The following is a 21,966-nucleotide window of genomic DNA, read 5'->3' on the forward strand; positions in this document are numbered from 1 at the left end:
GTTCAGAAAATACACAGGCACGCATGCATATATAAAAACATTCACCATTTTTGTTAAAAAAAAACTAAAACATTTGTATTTCTACAATACAATATCGTTGTTTGTCATGGGCGATGGCAAAGATTAAGCGTAAATAAGTTTTTATACACATGCATTCATAAAATTCACTGCTTAAGTATGTAAATAGATAATATTAATTAGACTACGCACTTAGAAATCGAATTGTATCACTTTAAAGCGGTCCGAGGCTGCTTTTCCGGCGCGCAGTGAAACTTGTCTGGCACTTTGAGCTGCTGCGGAGAAATGGCCAGACCTGAAATAAATGTTCTCCTGAAAAGCCGCGCCTTTGCTGACTTGTGTTTCTTCTCTCGTCTCCTCTCAAATTAAATGCAAATCACACCTGTCCGGAAAGTCTGAATCTCTTGTTTTCACGCAAACATAAATAGAGTGCTACTGCAATAAATAGGCACGGACATCTCAGAAGTTGGTGTCGTAGTCGGGGATTCTGGCACGGCGGCTGCCACCGCGGCTCGAGTGGCTGCCTGGGCCCTTGCTCACGTAGCCGCCGTTAGCTGAGCCACCGTAGTAGCAGTTGTTCCAATCGGATCGCCAACTGTCAAAGCCCATGCCGTGTGACTTGCCCCTCTGGAAAAATAATTAGCAGATATTAATTAAAAGGTAGCAATTGAAACAATAGAAATTGTAAAACCTCTTATTTTTCAATTTAACGTATTTGGCGTATTTGCAAAAAAAAAACAATAATATCACGATATTCAAAGTCACTAAATAAAAAAGTTTTCCGACGCAACTTACTTCATTAATATTGTAATTTATGCATTGTACTCTGTTGGTATTCTTTCGTTAATTAAATTTTACAGCTGGAATAACGCAAGGCGTACAAATACTAAATGATTACATAAAGCATGAAAAACACTGTTACGGTTTTTTAAGGTGCTCAACGAGATAATCTCATTTTGGAGATCATAGGGGAATGTAACAAACTGTCTCACTTCTCGCGCACTTTCTACACTTACGCTAGAATGCCGCGTGCGCGAGCGTGTGTGTGTGAAGTTTTAGAATGAACGCCTATATAATAACAAAGTGCATATTATGACTTGCTCCGGAGCAGAATGCAAAGCGTGAAATAATAAAAAGCGGGCGTCGGTTCCCACATGAGACAGAAGAAAAGATTAATATCGTCGTGAAAAGTCGACGCAACTCACTTTTACTTTCCCGCACTGATTAAGTGCCAAGTTTTCTCGCCTTTACCGAGCATCGTGCGCCGGGAAAAAATAGTTTTGAGACTAAACAGAGGTAAAGGTCGCGCCCTTAATTTGCATTCCATTCAAATGGGTGTCACACAAATAGTGGGACGTCCAAATTCCGTGGATATAAGCATGTTTATACTTTCCTTTTTTGTAGCGCAAACTAGACAATCTACTTTTTCTTCGCTGTCATTATTTACGAAAAATATTATACCTCGAATTAAGAAAAAATCTCGTCAAGCAGATACCAAAAGCTACATGTCATTTAATAAATTATAATTCTGCGGCTAACCTTAGAGGAGTATCGAGGTTCCGGCTCCCTGGGTCTGGTGTCCCAGCCGTCGAGGCCATAGAGGTCATCAACAGCTGCCATATTGTCGTAGCCGCCCATGTGGTCCTTGCCGAGTTCGTTCAACATCGCGTCGGACAGAATCACTGGCTGCTTGGACTGCTGCGCCTGCTGCCGGTTGATCAGCTGAAAATTGGCACGGAATTCGTTAATTTATCTCATTAAGTGAGGACTGCTGAAATAATTACCACTGAGACGCCGAAAATGATGACGAAGAGCAGTGAGGCGAGTCCAATGACGATCACCGCGATGGCCCATTGAGGCAGGAACTCGTCCTCTTGCTTTGGCAGCGGTGTTGGGTCAATGCTCGGCGGCAAAACTGGAGACATAGATAATATATTGAAAATCGTGAGGTGTAGTTTGGAAATGATTAAACTATATAGCCGCAAGTGATTTTCACATAGTCGAAAATTCACCTTTGCCAAGTTTATCCGGTATTAAAATTTTAATTCCGAAATCGATAGATGATTTTGAAACACCATGAACGCTATGCAACCAGCCATATCGTTAAGGCATACTTCGCAGTGGGAGATATTCCAGCATTTTTGGTATCTATTGCTATGATTGCCAGAGATAGCAGGAGGTGTTTTATTAAGTGAATTAAAATTCTCAAATAGCTCAACGGGTGCCGGATCGCCACTAGCTGGTTTTCGCACCTTTCTAGTGGCTTTCGAGACAAATATGCCTGGCGTTTCAATCAAAAACCTTACAGTGCGGCGAGGCGAAAAGATGGCCACATTGAGCCCAAACTCCTTTGCGGCCATTCAGACCCTATGTTAACCGCGTGACGGTGTTTGGTGTTATTGGGACCCGGTGATGCCCAAGGGATGTGCTCAGCAAAAGTAAAAATGTAAAAACTAATGTAACAAAATTATAAGAGCAGTAAATTAATCTCGCTAGAGGCTGAATTATTATTAACTCTTTCCGTTAAGATGTCATAATATGGAATTAACTATTGGCTGTAAATTTTGGTACACCATTGGTTAAACATTAAGAAGGTAATCAGACTCGTCTTTGTCAGAAAAATGTTAAATTGTATCAGAAAATATCAACCGTGTTTCCTGCTGGTTTCGAACATTTCTGTCACCTTCATAAAAAATACGAGCTGGGTGTCTAGTGTTACCTCAATATTGGGTAACAACACACAATCGATGTGAATTAAGCTCGATTTGTCTCACAACGATGACAACACTTCACAGTGCTTTCCTAGAGTGGAAATTTCTTTAGGAAAAAATTTTTGCTCAATCTTTTTTGCAGTTCTTCGTCATCTAGTTCTTTAATATGTTATTTCCAAGGTCTTAAATTTGTGTAGCGTCTATGCACCCAAACTGTATGATGGGGTTATTCAAAACAGAGTCCGTTTTTCTGATCATTTGAAAATTTATGGTCATTTTAAAAATTGTTGTAATTTCTGCAAATGATTTGTGTTATTTAGATTTAGAGGTGCAAATAATTTCATTTTATTACTTGTAGCTTGGAACAGGGTAAAACACGATTATCACAAAATAACGTAGTTTGACAGAAATCAGTTACTAAAGCGCTACAAGGGGTGTTGCGGCAACCCGCGCCGATCAAGTGCGCTGCGGCACAGCTTTCCACTCTGAGGCAGGCGCTCGATTGAACCAGTGATTTCACTGTATTAATTATTTTTAAATATTGTACTTGCGGACACCAATTCTCTTTATCCAGATAGTACAATAATCAGTCGTTGGCAATATCAATTCACCTTGTAGAGTTTATTTTAAAAATTAAATAATATAGTGACGTCTTCGAGACCATTCATCATCAAGGCATCGAAGGTGACAAAACTATCGCAAAAAAATTGCTAACCAAGTAATGCTCATAAATATCAGGAATATTGATTATGATGTTTAGGCAAGACGCAGAGCAGCGATATACGTCAGGTAAACAAGTTAGCTATTTATTATTTTTGTTTTTCAGCACGTCCCCGCGACACTCGTCGCATTTGCACGCGGACGAGGCTACAGTGGCGATCTATCCAGTCCGAGCTGCTCACCTTGGACATGGTCGCCATGTTTGATTTGGAGTCTGAAAAGTCGAGCGAACACATATCGAGAGCAGAGCAGCGAAACTTTCACTCGCGCGATTGCTTCTCTGGTTGGCGCTGATGTTGAGCAATTCGCCTATCTACAAAATATGTATGCGACCGACGGGGCAATTACAATTATATTATGAAAACACGCGCGGCCAGCCGGCGAGAGTTGCAGCAGGTGAATCGCGCTGATTTATTCCAGACGTTCGTACAAAACACTGCACGTCCGACCTTCCAAATTTATTTCGCATTTGCAAAACCGATTCCGAAAGCACAGGACACGCTCGCTACATTCTAATAAATGCTCGCCGTGCGGAGTAACCTTTTTTAACAAAATAAGAAAATAAAATCAGTAGGTAAGTATAGGTTCGCGAAATTGAAAAATAAAATTTAACATAATACTGGTTCGAACAGGATTACGCAATATTTCGTTTAGATAATGAAGAAAAATAGATCCATTGTTGTCTAGATAGTTTTTACGTCAGACAATTCCTCTTAAAATTATATGTTGTTCTAAATCGCTTTTGAAGCACTTATTGGGTTCGGTAACCACAAAATTGAACTTTTCTGGCTTCCACCAGTAAAATTGATACTTCCGTCAAAAAACTGTGAAAATATAAAACTGTGTATATATATTACAAGTACAATCAATTTCTACAATGCAGAATCGACCGTTAAAACTTTCAAATGCTTATGAATGTATAGTGGCAATTGTCCAGAATAAATATTCGGCATGATAAGACCATAGTTTCATATAGTATATTTTACATTGGTATTCAACAATTTATTCTTGATCTTAGCAGTTGCGGGATGAACAATTGGATTGCTTCTTTCCATTCAAAACTGTTGTTGCATTAGCTAATAATATGAACTGAGCTTACAGCTCCCATTAGTGTACACTATTCAGAAGTCAAGCTCCATTAGTTTCGAGTAAGACTTGAAACTCAATTAAAAGTAATGCGAGCGAGCAGAGCAATTATTTTAATTCGTCGGAGGCGCGATTAGGATTTCACACCATCCGCGAGGAGTAACAAAAGCTTTTCAGGACTTTTCTCTTTACGATAGACGGTCGACGAGAGTATAGTTTCCACGGCAGCTGCTCAAATGGAACTTTTATTGTCTTTCCTGCTTTGAAAGGAGCGAAACACGATCGATCTGATTGTGCGAGCGCGTGTCGCTGAACCCGAGAGCAACTAGGAAGTGTATGCATGCGCCAATAAAACACGCGGCTCGTACATAAGTGTATCGACGGAGGGAAAAAAGGAGTTTGGTTGCGAAACAGCCGCATGTACAAGTGAGCTGAACAGAAGAAATAAAAGAACGCGGGATGGGGGGAAAAGCAGGCACAGCCCTGGCCGGCGGGCGCAACTGTAGCAAGGTCGTCTGCTGCGCGAAATTGCGGGCGTTCAGGTCGCCAGTGGCACGCCCAACGCCAACAGCCGGCCTTGACGCTCCACAACACTTTTCGGGCTTCGTTCTTTCCCTCTCGAAGATTCGACACGCAGTTGCCAAGCAAAAGACGCAGAATTTAATCGAAAAGGAGAGTGATACACACGACCACATATGGATAACAAATTATCTAACGCCAAAGTTGATTCCTGTAAGACAGGAGAGTAATTTCCCGTGCGTGCTGGTCAGGAGATTATTTTAAATTCAGACGCTATTTAGGAATAAATTTCATAATTGGAATAATCGTGAAAACATCGTATTTTATTTAATTCAATAAAGCCTGGTTGATGGAGAAGGCCAAAAATATTTCGCTTGAAACCATGCACGGCGGATTTGGGCGGAGTAAAGAAAATGCGCTCAACTGACCTACGAAATCGGTGAACTCAGGGTCGATCTCAAACATTCCAAGCTGGAGCGCAGCGGCGCTTTTGGCCTCGCCCTCTTCACCTTCCGTCTCTGGCTGCGTGTGCTTTTTGTAAGGCTGACTGAGACTCTCGTGGAACATTTGCTTCAGCTGCTGCGTGCTGTAATCTCTGGTTTGCGTGTCCAGCTGCACGATATAGTCCACCAGCACGCTGCCCTTGCTGGGAATTTTCGAGATAATGGGTGCAAAGGTTAAGAGCTAGTCAGCATTGACGAAGGAAGTAATACTCACTTGAATCCGTCGATCCAGACGTTTCTGAATATCTTGTTTAGAGAATCGGATTTTCGGTAAATTTTCCTGAGCTGAAAGTAAAAAAAAACAGATTTTATTTTCCAATATACGGATAGCACATAGATGACCGGTTATGATATAATTAAACATACTGAAAATTAATAATACTAATTTTGCATGCAGTAAATTACATCCACTTTTTAAGTTCGAATGTTTTCATTTATTCACGAGCAAACAATTCTGTCGCCTCCCCTGCTGACAGTACTGTCGCAGACCACCGGCAGTGCGACATGAAACTTCCTTTTACTAAGAAATCGTGAGCGTGAAATACTGTTCCTCCCAATGCTGTCTCTTTATCCTTTGTGCTTTTATTCCACACCAGCACGAAAGCGGAGGAGGGAACAGAAAAACAAAAAAGGAAAGAGCTGTAAAGGTCGGCGTGCGTTGGGGTGACTCACCTCGGCGGTCAGGTTGGCAGCGAGTGCCTTGTACTCGTCCGTGTTGCGGTCCATCAGTTCGGGCAGCCAGTGGGCGCCGTCCGTCAGGCGGATCGTGCCCGCCAACTGGCACTCGCTGGTGCACAATCCCGGCGTCGTCGGCCGCGACGTCGTCGTCGTCGTTGTTGTTGTGGTCGTAGTTGTTGCCTCGGTTGTTGTTGTCGTCGTTGTGGTCGAGCGAGCCGCAAGCTCGAGAATTTTCTCCACACTCAACGGGGTGGTTGGCGGCGTTGGCCAACCGGAGAAATCGGTCGTCGCCCTGAGTTGGACAATTGTTGAAAAACCGTTTTAATATGCGTGTTTTTCTCTCTCCTTCCGCTTTTTGATATAAACACAATTAAATTTGACACGCGTGATGTGTCATTTAATGTCAAAGTGACATATGCATTTTAGTGACGCAAAAAGATGCGGGAGCATAATGCAGTAAGAGATAAATAATATTCTGCTTTGAGCATATGTCACCCGTCATCACAATAGATAGCATAAATCATTCTAATGAGTTGTTTATTGTGTTGAAATATTACATGACACTCTTGAAGGAATGCACTTTTAAATAAAGATTGAACTTAAGGAGAGTCCAATATTAAACGTTAAGCAAAAATGAAGTGTTTTAACAATAAATAATTAAACATTTATTACCTTGTTGGCCAACCCTTTTGAATTTTGGGCGCAGAGAGGCCACCAGCACTTCCACTGTGTTGACTGTTGTCTTCGTCTCCTTCAGGCTTGGGGCTGGTGAGTCGGAAACCTCCAAACGGTTTGCGGGTTCCGGAACCAGGCTTTGGAACGTGGATTGCTGGTTTGGGGGTCGCAACTGATGATTTGACTTCAACCGGTGGAGCAGTTCCAGCAGGAGCGGGCACCTCGACAGGTTTGATTTTGCCGATGATGGCGGCCAACAAGTCGTCGCTGGGCTTTTCTGGCGCGGGTTTAAAGCCAGGGGGCAAAAGGGTTTCTGGCACTTTCTCAGCGATTTTTGGGCCTTTGAAGCCCGGAGGTAGCAAGGAAGCGAGGAGGTCATCTGCCTTCTGCTTGGTGACGACGTCGTTGGAGTCGCTGCTGGCATTCAAGCTCTTGGCGCCGGCAGGTCGTGACTTTGGCTTGAAACTGCTGGAGCGTCTGGTAGTCGTCTCTCCCTCCTCTGGCGGTGGTGCCTGATTGTTTGGACTGAACTTGAAACCAGGAGGAAGAAGTGCAGGATCGATTACATCGAACTTAATCTCATTTGGTTTGGCTGTCGTCGTGCTGGTGGATGTCGTTGTCACTGTGGACGACGTTTCAGGGCTTTCAGAGGTGCTCGACGGGCGCCCGCGGAAAGAACTCTGGCCCTGCCGAGGTTTGAAGCCTGGTGGCAGGAGACTAGGTCCGAGGTCATCGAACTGGATGCTCTCTAGGACGCTCTGTGGCACGCGCGATTTGGGCTTTTGCTGGCGCGGTGCAGGTGAGAATTTTCGTTCAAACAGCGGAGCCTCATCAGCTTCAGTTGTTGTTGTAGTTGTTGTTGAGGTAGAAGTTGAGGTCTGTTCTTCACTAATTGGAATAGCTGCCTCAGTGGTCGTGGTTGTTGTGGTGGTCGTCGTCGTTGGGGAGGTGGAGGACGTAGTTTGAACCGACGTCGATGAAGGGGTGGTTGGCTCGAGTTTCTCCGACTGCAGCGAAGGCAGAACCTTTTCGTCCTGCTTGATCCCGATGTGGAAGGGGATAAAGCGAGCACCGGAGACGCTGCGGCTCGTCTGCACCGAGGCAACCACAACCCAGCTCTCAGTCGAGTTCGTCACGCTAACTTCCGGCTCTCCAGTCGGGGGGACTTCAAGGTGCGGTCCGCTCTCGACTCTTGAGTCCTCTGGCGTTGGAGTGGTCGCACGCGGCTCCGTCGAAACGGCAGTTTGAACGGACACCGACACTGCAGCCGCTGAAGCCTCCGTCACAGGCCTGTCTTCCTCATCGTCACCACCGCTAGGAGGGGCCCACGACTCTTCACGGGTGGCTTCCTCCGCCGGCTTTGCCTCGCTTTTAGGTTCGCTTTCGTACTCATCCTCGTAGTCTGGCGATGACGGTCCTTGCTGCTCCTCCCCGGCAGCAGAGGGGCCTGACGGCGCCGATGGGCCAGAGGGTGCGGAAAATTCTGCCTCGGACGCCCCAGGGAATTCGTACTCGACAGAGGGCACAATGTTCGAGGTGGTTGGAGGCACGCGTGACGTGGTGGGAGTGTACTGCCGCGAGGACTCGAACGGCGCCGGGGTGGTAGGCTGTCGCACGGACTCCAGCAGAGGAATTTCGATGGGGGGCGGACGCGTCTTGAAGCGCTGAGGAATTACTCTGTACTTGGCACCCGAGCGGCCCCTGCCGGATGTGGAGGCCGCAGTTGAAGTAGTTGTGGTTGTAACCTCACTCCTGATGAAATTGTTTCTCGAACCAGCTTGCGCTCGGGTGCCAGGCTTGAAGCGGCGCAAGCCCGACGCCTGCTTCGCGGTGGTGCTTCGCTCGGTTGTTTGGTAATATCTGCCCCTGCCTCCGTAATCGAAGACGTTTTCCTCTACAGGCTGTGGCACGGCGGGCGCCCGAGGGAAACCGTTCAGCGAGTCACTTGGCGGCCCGAGCTTGCGGGCGGTTGGCGCCTCGAAACGCACTTCGGACTGGGCTGTTGGGGTGCGAGGGAAAAAGGATGGCTGCAGCGTCAGCCGGTCAGGCTGGAAGGCGTTGAACCGATTCGACGGTTGGAACGCCGACGAAGGCAACTCGGGCTGGTTGTAAAAATCACGGCGGTGCGAAGTGCTAGACTGGCGCGACTCAAACGGCACGTACACGGAAGGCGCGCTGTTGGAACCAAAGTTGGAACCGGGGAACGTCTGTTGGTACTGGAAGGCAGCCGGGTTACCAAAGAAAATGGGTTGGCCTGAAACACAAGAGTCGAGTGGATTAGCTTAAAATATGGCAAAAATAACTTTTTTACATTTAAAAGCGGTGATAAGCGTCCTAAATTTTAAAATAATTCAAATGACGTGTCCCTTGTTATCTCGCTCGTGCTTTCTGTTTCGTTAGAGATTAAAAGCCGGATTGAGACATTTATTCTTTTCTCAATTTATGCTTGCAAGCAACAAGTCTCACGCTGTCTTAAATAAGACGGAGGATGAAATCGCGAAAGAACGTTTTCGCACTCTTAACAAGTGATGCGAAAACGTTGAGAATCTCTCAGCTCTTTTCTTTAGATCTTTCCCACTTGTTCAATCTTTGCTGGAGCGCGCGAGCTATAGTATGTATCGCTGCACATCGCGTCAGTCAGTTGGCGCAATATTCGCGCGCGCAGGCAGCTAGAATAAAAGCCTGCCTGCCTGGCCTACTTCTGCAAATTCTCGAAGGCATGAGCCGAGCGCTCGAAAAGCTCTGCGTTTCCCTTTCACTCTCCGTCTCGAGCCTCCTGCCGCGTACTTTGATCAATTTCCATCGCCAAAAATGAAATCGATCGATCGCAACGCCTCAGCCAAGATAATGTTTCATTCACACTGCTCCAATTTTTTCCCGCATAACAATGTATGTGTGCTGCAAATAAATATACCGATCCATTCTTTCAATAAATCACTTTGCTGGTGTGAGAAAACCGAAAAGAGTGACCTGATACGTTTCGAATGGAGGTGCAAATTAATGGTTTCCTCGTTGCCTTGTGGGTGCCTCAATTATTACGCGAAACGCCTTTCTTATCTGCGCGCAATCACGCCGGAGAGAGTGCATATTATTCTGAATTCACATTCTCGCTATTAAACGCGTTAATGAACAAAAAGAAATGCGACGTGCTTCACCGAACGCGCTTTGCCAGGAAATACTGTCGATTGTCTTACGCACGTAGGAAGAATTTGTTTTATTGCAAGGAATTACAATAAAAGAAATTGCCACCAACGACAAACAGTTGCTCAGGCCAGAACAATTTTATAGCTATATTTCGTCACGAATACTTCGTATGGAAGGTTGAAAGATATTATTAAATGAAGTTGGTCTAATTAGCCTATCTTTAAAAATTACCTACGCTAAAAAATGGAATCACGAAGGAGATTTTAACGCTAAACTTGCATGAAAACAATTCAATTTATAGCGAAAATAATAGCTCAGAGAAAACAAACAAAAGTTACCATCAACATTGAGGCAGAATGTCTGTTATTAGTCATGCATTTACGTAATCAAGTAAAACGACGCTCGTTTTCGTGAAAAAGGAGCTTTCGCCTAATTGCGAGGCATTATCCAGCTCTCGTGGCTCAGCGGATGCAATAAACTTGACCATCCCGCGGCGGAATGAACAAACACACACGACACTTGCCCAACACGAAAAACATGATCACGGGGAAATAAAGGTCTTTTGCGTTTGGCAGGATAATAACCAATAACACAGCTTCGGAGCATCGTCGAAAATTATGCAAATTGCGCCTCTGAGTCATGATTGACTCGTGCATTGCCAAACTGAGCCAATAAATTATTTTTCTTGAATGATAATGGGCTCTCTACTTAAAATTGGATAAACTAATTGAATTTTGTAATCTGCTAGTTGCACGAACCGTTTCTTATAAAAGAAGAAATGAAAACGTTGATTGTAAACTGAAAAACGTTTCCATAAAAAACTTTTCAATCAAATTGCTGTGAGTTAAACAATTTACTTCAAATCAAATTTCAGAAATCGAACAAATCCAAAAGAATGAAAAATGATCATGTTGACAATTTATCATACATATTAATCCAACTCAAATAGTGAATATTAGAAAAGAAAAACAACTGAATTTAACGTTCGTTTGAAACTTAATATCGAGTGTGCTAAAAATTCCCAAAGACCAAGAAGACACTTAATTACAGAATTTCCTTTTTTAAAGATAAATTGAAATAAAAGTAAATTTATAAATTGCCAAACTTGTACTTTATTTTTGCACGGCTCTTTATAATTACGAAATTCCCTCTTTGTGTTGGTTCATATATCAGTTTCTCAACAATTTTATGCAAAATGTCATTATACCCAAAGGCGCCTTGTACTACAGCAGTTCATTGATATTCTAATTTCGCCGAGTGATTCTCTTGCGAATGTAAACAAAATTGCAGGCACTCATTATACGCTCGGCTAACACGACCCAATAGCGAACATCGTTTGGAGAATGTATTTGGGTGCTGCAAAGGTCGTACGACTGGCTATTTGGTAATAACTGCGCTATGGGGACGCGGCGGCCGTGTTCTGAATGAAGACGAGAGAGGCTATAACTGTATAAAGCCAAACACGAAATATTATTTCACTGTATACGGGATCTAATTACCGCGCGAGCCCTGCATTGTGAGAGAATAAAGCAGCTCGGATGCACCGAAACGGTGTATATTTTATGATGAGGAATTTGAGGCCGACGAGAGATGAAAGCCAAACCGAATAAGAAGGCTCATTAGCTCGAACGCGTCCGAGAAAAAGAACCGATTAATTCGGGCGTCCGTGCATTTTTCACTCTTGTCAGTCACTGCGCGAGTCGCGGAATCGCTACTCTCGCTGCATTTTAAGGTCAGCCTCGAGTCGCGGCGAGTGGCACGCGAGAAAGCGCCTTTTATTTTCTATCTCGCGCGCATATTATACAAAATGCCTTTTTGCTCATATTAATTTGTGCAGCCACGCTCGTGCCGCCTTGCAGCTTAGCTAGGAATGCGCTTATGACGAGGAAAATGTACTTTGTCACGCTGATCTTACGTTAGCAAATGCAGCTCTATTATAGGCTCGGATTAGGCTCCGCTAATGCATTTTTGGACGTCAAATGGGAACAAAAAAATCCGACTACATTAGTAAACTGCATTGTTGCATTAAAAGCATTGAAGATTACAGACATCAAGGAAAAACATTCTGTTGGCTGGTGGAAACTGTGTGTATGGCATTATGAAATACTAAAATACTGCTACATTCTTCTCGACTGTAAATCTGAATCATCTATGAAATAAAATATAGTATATTGAAACACTCTGGCAGCACTCCAACAACTGGATAGCAGAAAAAGATAAATTTGTCTGTTTTCACGATAAACGGAGCTTTTCAAGATAAATTAAAGAAAAACATTGGCTCATTTTCTTAAGCATATGAGAGTTTCAAGGGATTTCTACATAATATTTTAATCCCTCAGTTCCTTATTATGGCATTAATTAATTTTAGGAAAAGGTATAGTGTCACTTTCATGAACACTGCTGAAGATCAAATCCCAAGGATCCTCCATAAAAGAACATTCTCCGATTTGGAAGAGAGAGGACACGATTTCGCGTAGACAGGAAACTTCTCTGGCAATTATTGCTTCCATTCACAGATTACTCATTGAGCGTGCGGTGCCCTTTACCGCTCATCCTTCGATCGGAGCGTCTGACGAAATGCGGATTTTGACTCGCGGCCAACAGCAGAAGCAAGCGGATCATGTTATGCAGACGCGTGAGCGAGATGAAATAATGTGCGCGCACCTTTCGTAACCTTAGATTGCATCTCAGGTCAGCCCGGCGTTAAATACCGCATTATTCCTGCCGAGCGACATGCATTCCATCGCTTTGCACTCTCTGAAAGTAAAAGCGATTTTGTGCACGCGCGCGCGCGGGCGTCCGACAATAAATACTCAGACAGTGCTCGCCTATTACGCGTGCTCTGCGAAACGAACAATATTTTATAAATATAAATAGTATGCATAAGATCAGCACCGCCTTTCGCTGCTGCTGCTGAGGCGGCGGTGGCGGCAGCAAAACCGGTCTTCGGCCTTTGCTCTGCTCCGCGCACTAATTAGCTCGGCTGAAAAGTGGCGAAAAAAATGCACCAGTGGGTATCTCATGTGCATTGGCCGAGAGCAGAAAAGCAACCGCTCTGCGTGGTACGTGATGTCATTTGTCATTTCTCTCCACAGGGAGATTTAATGCACGATGAATTCTTGTGGGCGACAATTACACAACATCAGCGATAGAAATTTATTACATGCCATGTCACTTAATATCCGCAACTTTTTTAATTATTTCTCAGTAACACGATACATTCTTTTTGTGAAACCATAAGTCTATAAATTTATCACTGTCACTCATTTTGTGAATTTGTTGGCATCGTTGCAGGAAAATACGAGCACTGTACAAATAAATTTTACAAATAAATGGGAAGTTTTAAGATATTTTTTAAATGAAGAGATTTATAGTCGGCATTTCGCGACTTTCGATGAAATTAACAGCGGGAAAAAAAGAAAGCTTATTGTGCAATCTATTTAACTTCCTCCAATTTAGACTAATTTAGACATGCATTAGTTTGCTCTTGTTTGCCTTTTATATGCTCCAAAAATCGTGGGAGACTTTCACAAAAAAAGCATGTTCTACGCCCTAAACGTACAAGTGCATTGATTGCGCTTGGACATGATCTCAATAAAGCACGAACATTTCATATCGAACCACTCAATTGACAGCATAAAAAAATTATTAAAATCTCCAGTCATTTTGCACTAATCCATTAAAAGTTAAGTGGTAGACGAGTCAATTTCTTTGTTTCACTTTTTGTAAGAAGAATGTAGGAATGTTATTATAAGGTAAAAGTTACTTTCCATAAATCACATTCTTTAATATTTGTCCCTATATGGTTTAAAAATTAAAAAAGTACATTGGGGCAATAGCAATTTGCATGGCTCTGAAAACTTTCGCTCATTTTTTCGTTCGACATCTCAGTAGAGTTTTCATGATCAAAATTGTTGCTAATCCGCAAGAAAATAATGATGTGTTTGAGGCGTGGGTTTAAATTGCTCAAAGCTTCAATGAATGAATCATATAACCTATTTGATATTCCGAGGCCGAAGATAGCTCTTGGCAAACAAGTCATTTGTGCCAATATCGGTCCACTGATGGCAAATAACGTGAAAGGATTTTCATGAATGTGTCCACCTTCAGCAAACCAAAAAGAATAGAAGGCTAACGGTCGTGATGGCGATTATGTGGATTAATTAATATTGCTGAGAGCATTGGTCCTTGCGCGCCAGCGCCGCTTTTGTGACGCAAGTGCGAATTTCCCCGCGCGAAGGTTTTCTGCAAAAGGCAACAATATAGAGGCGATCAAGCTTAGGTCATCTATCTGCCATCCTGCTTGCTCTATGGCGAATTCACTCTTGTTGTGAGTCACCACGCGGCTTTTGGCCGCCGACTCGCCGCCGCGCCAGCGCATCTTGGGCACGTTCAAGGAACAGTAATTGGCACCGTGGCCCGAGAAAAGGGTTGAGCCGCCGCCGAGAAGTGGTGTGGGCGAAGGTCGCTGCACCTTCTTTGCTCATCGCACTCCTCCGACCGGCCTGAACTCGGCTAACGTTCGCGGTCGGACAATTTTTTTGCCCTTTTACGATTGCTTTACGGCTTCACTTCTCCGCTCCGAGTAATTGGACTTGGACTGCTGCTTTGCCTTAAAAAGTGAACTCTCTACCTGAGGCAGGGTCAAATTAAAAATTAACATTTTTAGTATAGCTATTTGTTGAGACATCTTACGAATTTTTATTCTACAAAATATTATTGCAGGCATAAGATTCTAAAGTAAAGAGTTGAGCAGCAGGTTACTGAAGTCTAAAAAACTCAACTAGTACTTTGCATACACAAGTCATTTCATGCTCCATTATATATTATGTTCATGAAATAAATTATTTTTTTATCTCTGCTGGTATTTCATATTTCCGTTTACATTTACATGCAGTTGAAAACAAAAACTAACTGACTTCCCAATTAGGATCATGTTTGATGAATGGTTTGCAACGAAATTCATTTGCATAAATTATTCTAATTGGCGAGGCAAACAAGGAGACACCTTGTTTAGTGATGAGAGTAAATAAAAATTATAACATCCTGCTCATTGCCCTAAATGGAGCGCTTTTTACATCCATAAAGCAGAAGAAGCGTCTGCTTTGTTGTTGGCGTGAAAGTTGAGGAAATATTACTCCGCATTTTTTCCAGATTGTATCAAAAAATGAATCTAAACAAATCGATGGGCGAAAGTGCCGACAAAGTGATTCATATTGATGGATCTGGTTGTGCAAAAAAAGCTGTTAATTTGCACTTTCACTGCTCTGCTTCCTTCACACTTTCATTAATTGTTTTTATGAATATACATATCATTAATGCTAATGGAAATTTCATATTTTTGCGTTGAATGGAGGTTCAGAAAGTTCGCGAGTAAAAAAGAGAGGGTCACGGTCGCTGGTGTCCTGAAAAAAGTGTCGAGTGGCGTGTACAGAATGCAGATTAATTTTCCACGGCCGGAACCTGTGCAAAGAGGAACTAAAGAGAGAAGACGAAATAAATGCACTTTCCACGACGCCGCGCGCATTTCAAGAAGGCGCGATGCCAAAGGCGGATTTAGAAATCTTCACTCGCATTCTCGCACAACTTTATAGTAGCAGTTTCCAACCGCTTGTTTGTAGCCTCTGCCCAACGCTGCGTCGTCGTGAGCAACACTTTGGCTTCGTGTTGTTGACACGATCTCCTTTTTAGTCTATCCTTAAGAGTTGTTACAGTGATTTGTCGAGTAAAGATCGATTTCTATACATATGCGTTCTGAAATATATCTATTTGTTTAGAGAGAACAATAGCATAATCACGCTTAAATTTCATATGTGATCCAATGTTGTTAGTTGATTTGTTCCTTCCAGATATTTTATCACATAATGTGTTCCATTACAATGACCACTCCTATTTTCTCAGACATATTTTTACTCTACTTGTTGCGAAAAAACCAACCAAAAGAACGTTCAAGCTAATATCTAAATCTTTCGTAACTTATATAATATCTAGTTCATACAGTTAATTGTGCATTTGAGTGATGCAAACGGCGGCAATTTTTCCAATTCACAGAGCGCTAAGCAATGAATTGAACCATTGCATGGAACGTGCGAAGCTCTCGCCGCAGGATTTGGATCGTCCTGGGAAACCGTTGGTTGCAGAAACAAGGAAGTTTTGGAACTACACAAATGCACTTCCAGGGCAGCATGTGAAATTTGGGTTTCTCGCCGCAAGCAAAACTTTTTCTTTCTCAGCTGCATTCTCCCACGGACGCGTTTGCAAAATAATAAGTGAGTAAACAGCTAAACAGTTGTTGCCGAGAGGAAAAAGAAGCAAAGATCGGTTCATTCGCGGAAAACGTTTTCCTCATATTTTGAGACTGCTGGATTAAAATATTTTAGGAAGATCAGGATCTACAACGAAACCTGATGCGCGTTTCGAGTCGAGGAAGCGTTCCTCCACTGTGGTTGGCTTCGTTTTCAGTCTGCTGTGACAGACACACAGCATTTATGCAACGATGTAGCCTTGCAATCAGCTTGAGTCGCTGATTTTTCTGAGAGACCTTCTTTCGCATTCAATTATAATAACATGCTGCTCACGTGCTTCGAAGGAATACCAACGCGCTTGACGAAACTGACGCGCGAGAAATGTCGCAAAAATTGGGCAATGTCAAAATTAACACCTCATCAGAATATCAGACGGATCTTTTTTTAAACATTTAGATATACAAGAATATTTTTGGGACAAACACACTTAAATCAAAAGCGACAAAACATCCCATTTTAAATATGTTACTTATTCTCCTTGAGAATCCAAATATTGTAGCACCAAAACGGATTTAAAATCAATTTGATTAACTAATTTTGCTAATTTTAGAAGTTGCCATCATATTATAATATCTAACGTGATTAATAATGGAAGTGCGAGCCTCAGGTGTTTTGGCATCTTTGACTGAAAATATATACCTATATTTAATCCAACTGGTTTGGTTGGTGACAACCTTTCGCTATTTGCAATATAAAAAGCAAAAATAACGCAAAATATTACTAATCCGTCTCTGTGACAATGAATAGCAACAGAAATTTATGCACTTAAAATTTTTAACTTTAATTTTGACGTTTTTCTCGTTATATTTTAAGGGTATTGAATCAGTAAATAAATAAGTAGTGCAATCTTCTTAGCAAGAAGGCGTCAATAACAAACTGAACATCTGGTCTTGCAACAGCAGGTCGTCTGAAAGGCATTGGCAATGTTTTGAAACTGCTGAAAAGCAAACGCCAACAAGGCATGCAACCAAGTGTTAAACGAGTTCGGCCTCTCTTGTTTCCCTTTCGCGACAGGAATTCCGGCCCGCTGTGTCAAAAGTGCGTAGATGCGAAAGGTGAGTAGGCCGCGCGGCGAATTAATTCGAAATGCAGCAAGAAAGTGCGGCTGCTGCTTCCTTCCTCCAATGCAAATAGTTCGTTTCCGTTCTTGGCCGCCGCAGACGGCTGTATGAAATCTCACCGTGCGTCAGGGTCGCGATTATTCCTTCGATCGCGAAACGGCAAAATGTTTTCTAATCTGCGGTTACCGTGTCGCGATTGCTTTTTCTCACTCAGCCAATATTGCACAACCAACCCACCTGCCAGGGCCGGTAAAATAGAATTTTTTGGCAATCGTGATTTTTACGCCTCAAGAAGTGCAGTCATCGAAAGTAAAAAAATGTGGTTTGATTATTTCTAGCCTGCTATAAATTTTATTACTTCAAGCCATTGATTTTTCAATATTTAGTCTGATAATTACGACCTTATTTGGATTACATAAAAATCGACAAAATGTTTCAATATTACGCGCACGTATACGTGACATATCACGATAGTCGCTCTCGGCTTTTTGTTCGTGTTTTATTCCTCCCGTTTCCCAGGCTTGCTATTCACACTGATTGACCCGATTGAATTGGAACAATAGGAATTCCATTAAAAGAAAAACCGAGCATGCAGAAGGTAAGAGTGAAGAAAATTACTTCTCTTCGACCTTTCCCAGCTGACGCGTTGCTCGGCCGGCCTTCAGAGCGTGAATAATAATAATGGTGCACGCATTCACACAGTCGGAGGCGAACGGCGTGACAGATCCCAGAGCGGGAAATATGGAATAATGAGTAATTCACAGCATAATCGAAAGTGTTTTGTCCGCTCCACACGTCATCGCGATCACGTAACTGAGCGAGAAGAACAAAGAGTCATAGAGTCATTCGGAAAAGGCGTCTCTGCTGTGTAACATTTCTGAATGCAATCAAAATAAATAGCCCTACGTCCATATTTATGTTTCTCAGCCTTCAAAAAGTTCATTATTTCGGCCTTTAGTTAGATAAAAAAACAAATGGAGAGAATTTGATGTTATCCCTATAGTTTTGAATATAGTGGCTTGGCAGAACTTTCCACTCTGTTCTCGGGTCGAAATTGAATTTGATTGTGGGAACTGGGAGCTATCTTATTTTCGAAATTACTTCTACTGATATTTTAATCCGAAAAGAGTCCTTGAAGAGGGCCAATGAACGATCCTGGTAAACAAAAGTCACAATTTAATAATTCTCTGCTGTCAAAATGTGAGAAAAGCAACAAAGGCCAAATCAGCGGTTTGAAGTAACATTATTCACGCGCGGTGTCCAGCGGGAATGTGATCCTTTGTTGCCAAAGAACGTTCAATTTCAAAGGCGAAACCGTAATGCTGGAACGGCACACAGCGAGTCTTATCAAAGGAGCATTGATTGCTTTCACTGCGCGCCTCTCGTGCCACGCCGATAATTCATTTTCTGGCAAGGCCACTTTTTATCTCTTTGAAATTGATTCCAGCAGGCGTGATGGATAATGCTCCAGCAATAGTTCAAAAATGCATGTACTCTCCATTTCTCATTCTGCTTACGGTGCGACCTTCGCGACGAGAGGAAAACCGACGCACGCGGATGATCACTTTCCATTCGCGTGACCCTTTGGCTCCGGGATTCTTGCCTGCGTAAAACGCGACCGTGCCGCCGCGGAAAATTTCCTTCTAATCCTTCCAATAATAAGGCCATTTTTCTGTACAGCTATAATTTCGGGAACAATTATCAATTTAGAAACTACTATCGATAAAAACGAAGGTCTTTAAAAGATATCTTCTGGAGGAATAACTCAATCAAAAGATTCACTTGATTACACCAATTTCAGATGAATTATGTAATTCACATGAGTAGATATTATCAAACTTTTCGTTTGCCCTGCAATTAGTCCAGCAGTTCCATTTTTCATATCTAAACGAAAAGAATTAGAAGAAAACCTTCAAAATGAGTTTCTCCTATTCATAATAAATATTAATCTCCTTGATGCTGCATTAGTATCCCTCTTCTTTTGCTCTTATAGTTTTATATAGTCATTTACATTTGAAAGGCATCGATGTTCAAGGAAATTAACGCCTCACTAGCCGTGATTCAGAGTCAATGAAGCGACAAAGAAATCTGGCAGGAATTTTTAGGGTTATCCGGCAAAGCCCTGCTTTTATTTCAAGAGTACTAATGAATTGGTCGATTTTGGGCTACGAACGGAAGGAATACGCACGTGTGCAATTGGCTCAGCGCAATTAGAAACTCGATCGCTTGAATCAAAAAGTGGCTGTGAGCGCGCGCGGCGTGTGCTGCTCCATTAATTTGAGTAAAACGTTGCGCGAGTTTCAGTTTCCTGCAAAGCGAGAGAAAGAACACGATGGACGCAATTACACAAATTGTACGCACAGCGTGTGCCAACAAGCAAATTAAGCTCACTTGGCCTCTTTTGAGCATTTTCTCGTTCAAGTTGGAAATGTAAAATTACAGAGGCTTAAACAGCTTAATAAGAGTGGAAATGAAAAGGCCGGAACTAATGCACAGAAAAATGCTTTTAGTTATTCGATTGTGCCAAATTTCTAAAATATATTATTTATTCATCATTCATTTCCATCTGTCGGCATTTTTATGCAGTTGAAACGATAATTATTATCTCCATTTCTAATGTATGGTTTATTATTTTTGTTTCCATTTCTTATAACCTCTTAAATTTTAAGTTTTAATAGTATGAATGTATTTTAACCAATTGTGATGACAGCAAGAATTGAATAAAAAGTATTTTCTCTCACGCAATTCTTCAAAATAGTGCAGCAGCTAAATTATTTTAATGTAATTCACGTCGCAATCTTTTTTAATATGAAATCAATAGTACAATTAGTTTCTGGTATATTAATAATTTTGTCTTTCAATTGCAATTTACGTCAAGCTCTTTGCGAATTTAAACTCATTTTAAGCATATGTGTTGAGAATTACAAGCAAACGGACTCAACCAGTATGGCTGCAGAAAATTTTCAATTGAGGTCTAGAACCAGTTTTTTCTCCGTCACCAAATGAATTTTGACCATGCTGTGTGATACTTCAGCAGCATGTTGTGCTGATTAACTCATTTTGACTAAATTTAATGACTGTGTCGTTTTTTGCTGTCACGTGCGCGCAAACGTTTAAAACTAATAAAGTAACTAGACATACGAGCGATGTAATCGTCTCAAGGCAAGGCTCTAAATTTTTGCTCAATCAAAGCGAGAGCATCAAGCCGCTCAGCAAAATTAACTTTTACCTGCGCCTTCGAATCAGGGCCAAACAGGTGCTCTCTCGCGCGCGAAAGTGAAAAATCCCATTCATCAGCATCCACCATAATTTCGCCAGACGCATAAATTCGCGAAATCAAAAAGAATGGAAACCGGAATTTTAAATCATCATTCTCTATTTCGCAAAAAAATGTAATTTTATATTCTGAGCAGATTCTGAGGCTCGTCGCCGGCCACTGTGTGTTTGTATAAATGCAATGTCATTTTCTTTGCTTGAAATTAAGGACGCATACCACATACACGATTACAAACAGAAAGAGAAGAAAAAGCCGAGTTTGCAGAGCTCACTCACCTTGCTGCAGAAGCGCAGGTGTGGCGAGCTGCGCCACGATCAAAAACACTACTGCACGGCACCGCATGGTCTCCAAATTTTTTTTTCTTTTTTCTACGAAACACACACTTTGTGTCGGAAATGCACTGAACGGGGCGAAAGGGTGGAATCCTCACTCTCAGGTGACTCGCATCTCCTTGCCGCGCGGGTGCGATGTACTCCTGGCGTTGGGTCAGCTGACTGCGAGTGCCAGGATCCGCTACGCTCTCAGCACCACTTTCTGTTCTTCTGGCCGCTCGCCGACGACGGAGTGAGTGCCCAGCAAAAGAGAAAGCCCGCCGCCGAGAGGTGGTGGCAGAAGACGTGTGACGTCACACGTCTGTCTGAAGGTGCTACCTGCCGCCGACCTCCAGAGGGAGCCGCTCTGCACGCAACCACAGCTCCATCGTCTTCGCATTAGATTCTATGAAGTTTTCCAAATGTCCTGTAGGTTAATTTTCATGAAATCTACCCACGTTGAAATCACTTTAAATAACTATTTTAGGCATAGGTACTACACTACTTTGATCTTAATCGACATTTTATTTTTCTACAAAGAGGAGCGCCAATGATTAGACGCACAACTAGATTGCGAAGCAGGTTAAATAGGGGTACCTGAATTTTGATACCAAATAAAACGAGCAGGGTTTCAGCAGTACTGGACTGGCTAATCGGGTGAACCCCAATGCGCCCCCCCCCCCTTCAATTTAACATCATGACATTATTTATGACACCCCTTCGTCAAAGCGCCCCAAACCGCAGGCAAATTTTTCACCTGTTTTAAACCTTGCATGTTCTAACAAATTTCGCGTCTCAAATAAGTTTGATTAATTTTTTTAACTTGCACCAATTTTCAAACTGCGCAATGAACAGGTTTCCTTCGAAGTTTTTTATAATTAAACTTAGAATGAACAGAAGATGGTAACCATCAAGGATAACTAACCAATACCAAGATTGATATCAACTGTGAAAATTT

General features: G+C 42.5%; 1 protein-coding gene across 1 annotated transcript; it reads right to left on the minus strand.

The window, feature by feature from the left end:
• Positions 1 to 58: 58 nt before the first annotated feature.
• On the minus strand, positions 59 to 21,392 carry LOC135937118 (mucin-2). Its single transcript, XM_065480205.1, has 8 exons — positions 20,973 to 21,392; positions 6,908 to 9,164; positions 6,230 to 6,527; positions 5,772 to 5,842; positions 5,483 to 5,700; positions 1,803 to 1,933; positions 1,558 to 1,740; positions 59 to 645 (listed from the first exon to the last, which is right to left on the minus strand). Exons 1-8 carry the CDS (start codon positions 21,037 to 21,039, stop codon positions 478 to 480), a joined length of 3,393 nt encoding a protein of 1,130 aa, XP_065336277.1. The 5' UTR covers positions 21,040 to 21,392; the 3' UTR covers positions 59 to 477.
• Positions 21,393 to 21,966: the final 574 nt, after the last annotated feature.

The sequence above is a fragment of the Cloeon dipterum genome, chromosome 2 (assembly GCF_949628265.1).
Source record: "Cloeon dipterum chromosome 2, ieCloDipt1.1, whole genome shotgun sequence".
In the NCBI taxonomy this organism is placed as follows: Eukaryota; Metazoa; Arthropoda; class Insecta; order Ephemeroptera; family Baetidae; genus Cloeon; species Cloeon dipterum.

Coding starts and splice junctions, on each gene's coding strand:
- LOC135937118 (XM_065480205.1), bottom strand. CDS start 21,039: ATGCGGTGCCGTGCAGTAGTGTTTTTGATCGTGGCGCAGCTCGCCACA. Junction 5,701..5,771: donor GTCTGGATCGACGGATTCAA/GTGAGTATTACT, acceptor GAAAATTCCCAG/CAAGGGCAGCGTGCTGGTGG. Junction 1,741..1,802: donor TCATTTTCGGCGTCTCAGTG/GTAATTATTTCA, acceptor GCCAATTTTCAG/CTGATCAACCGGCAGCAGGC.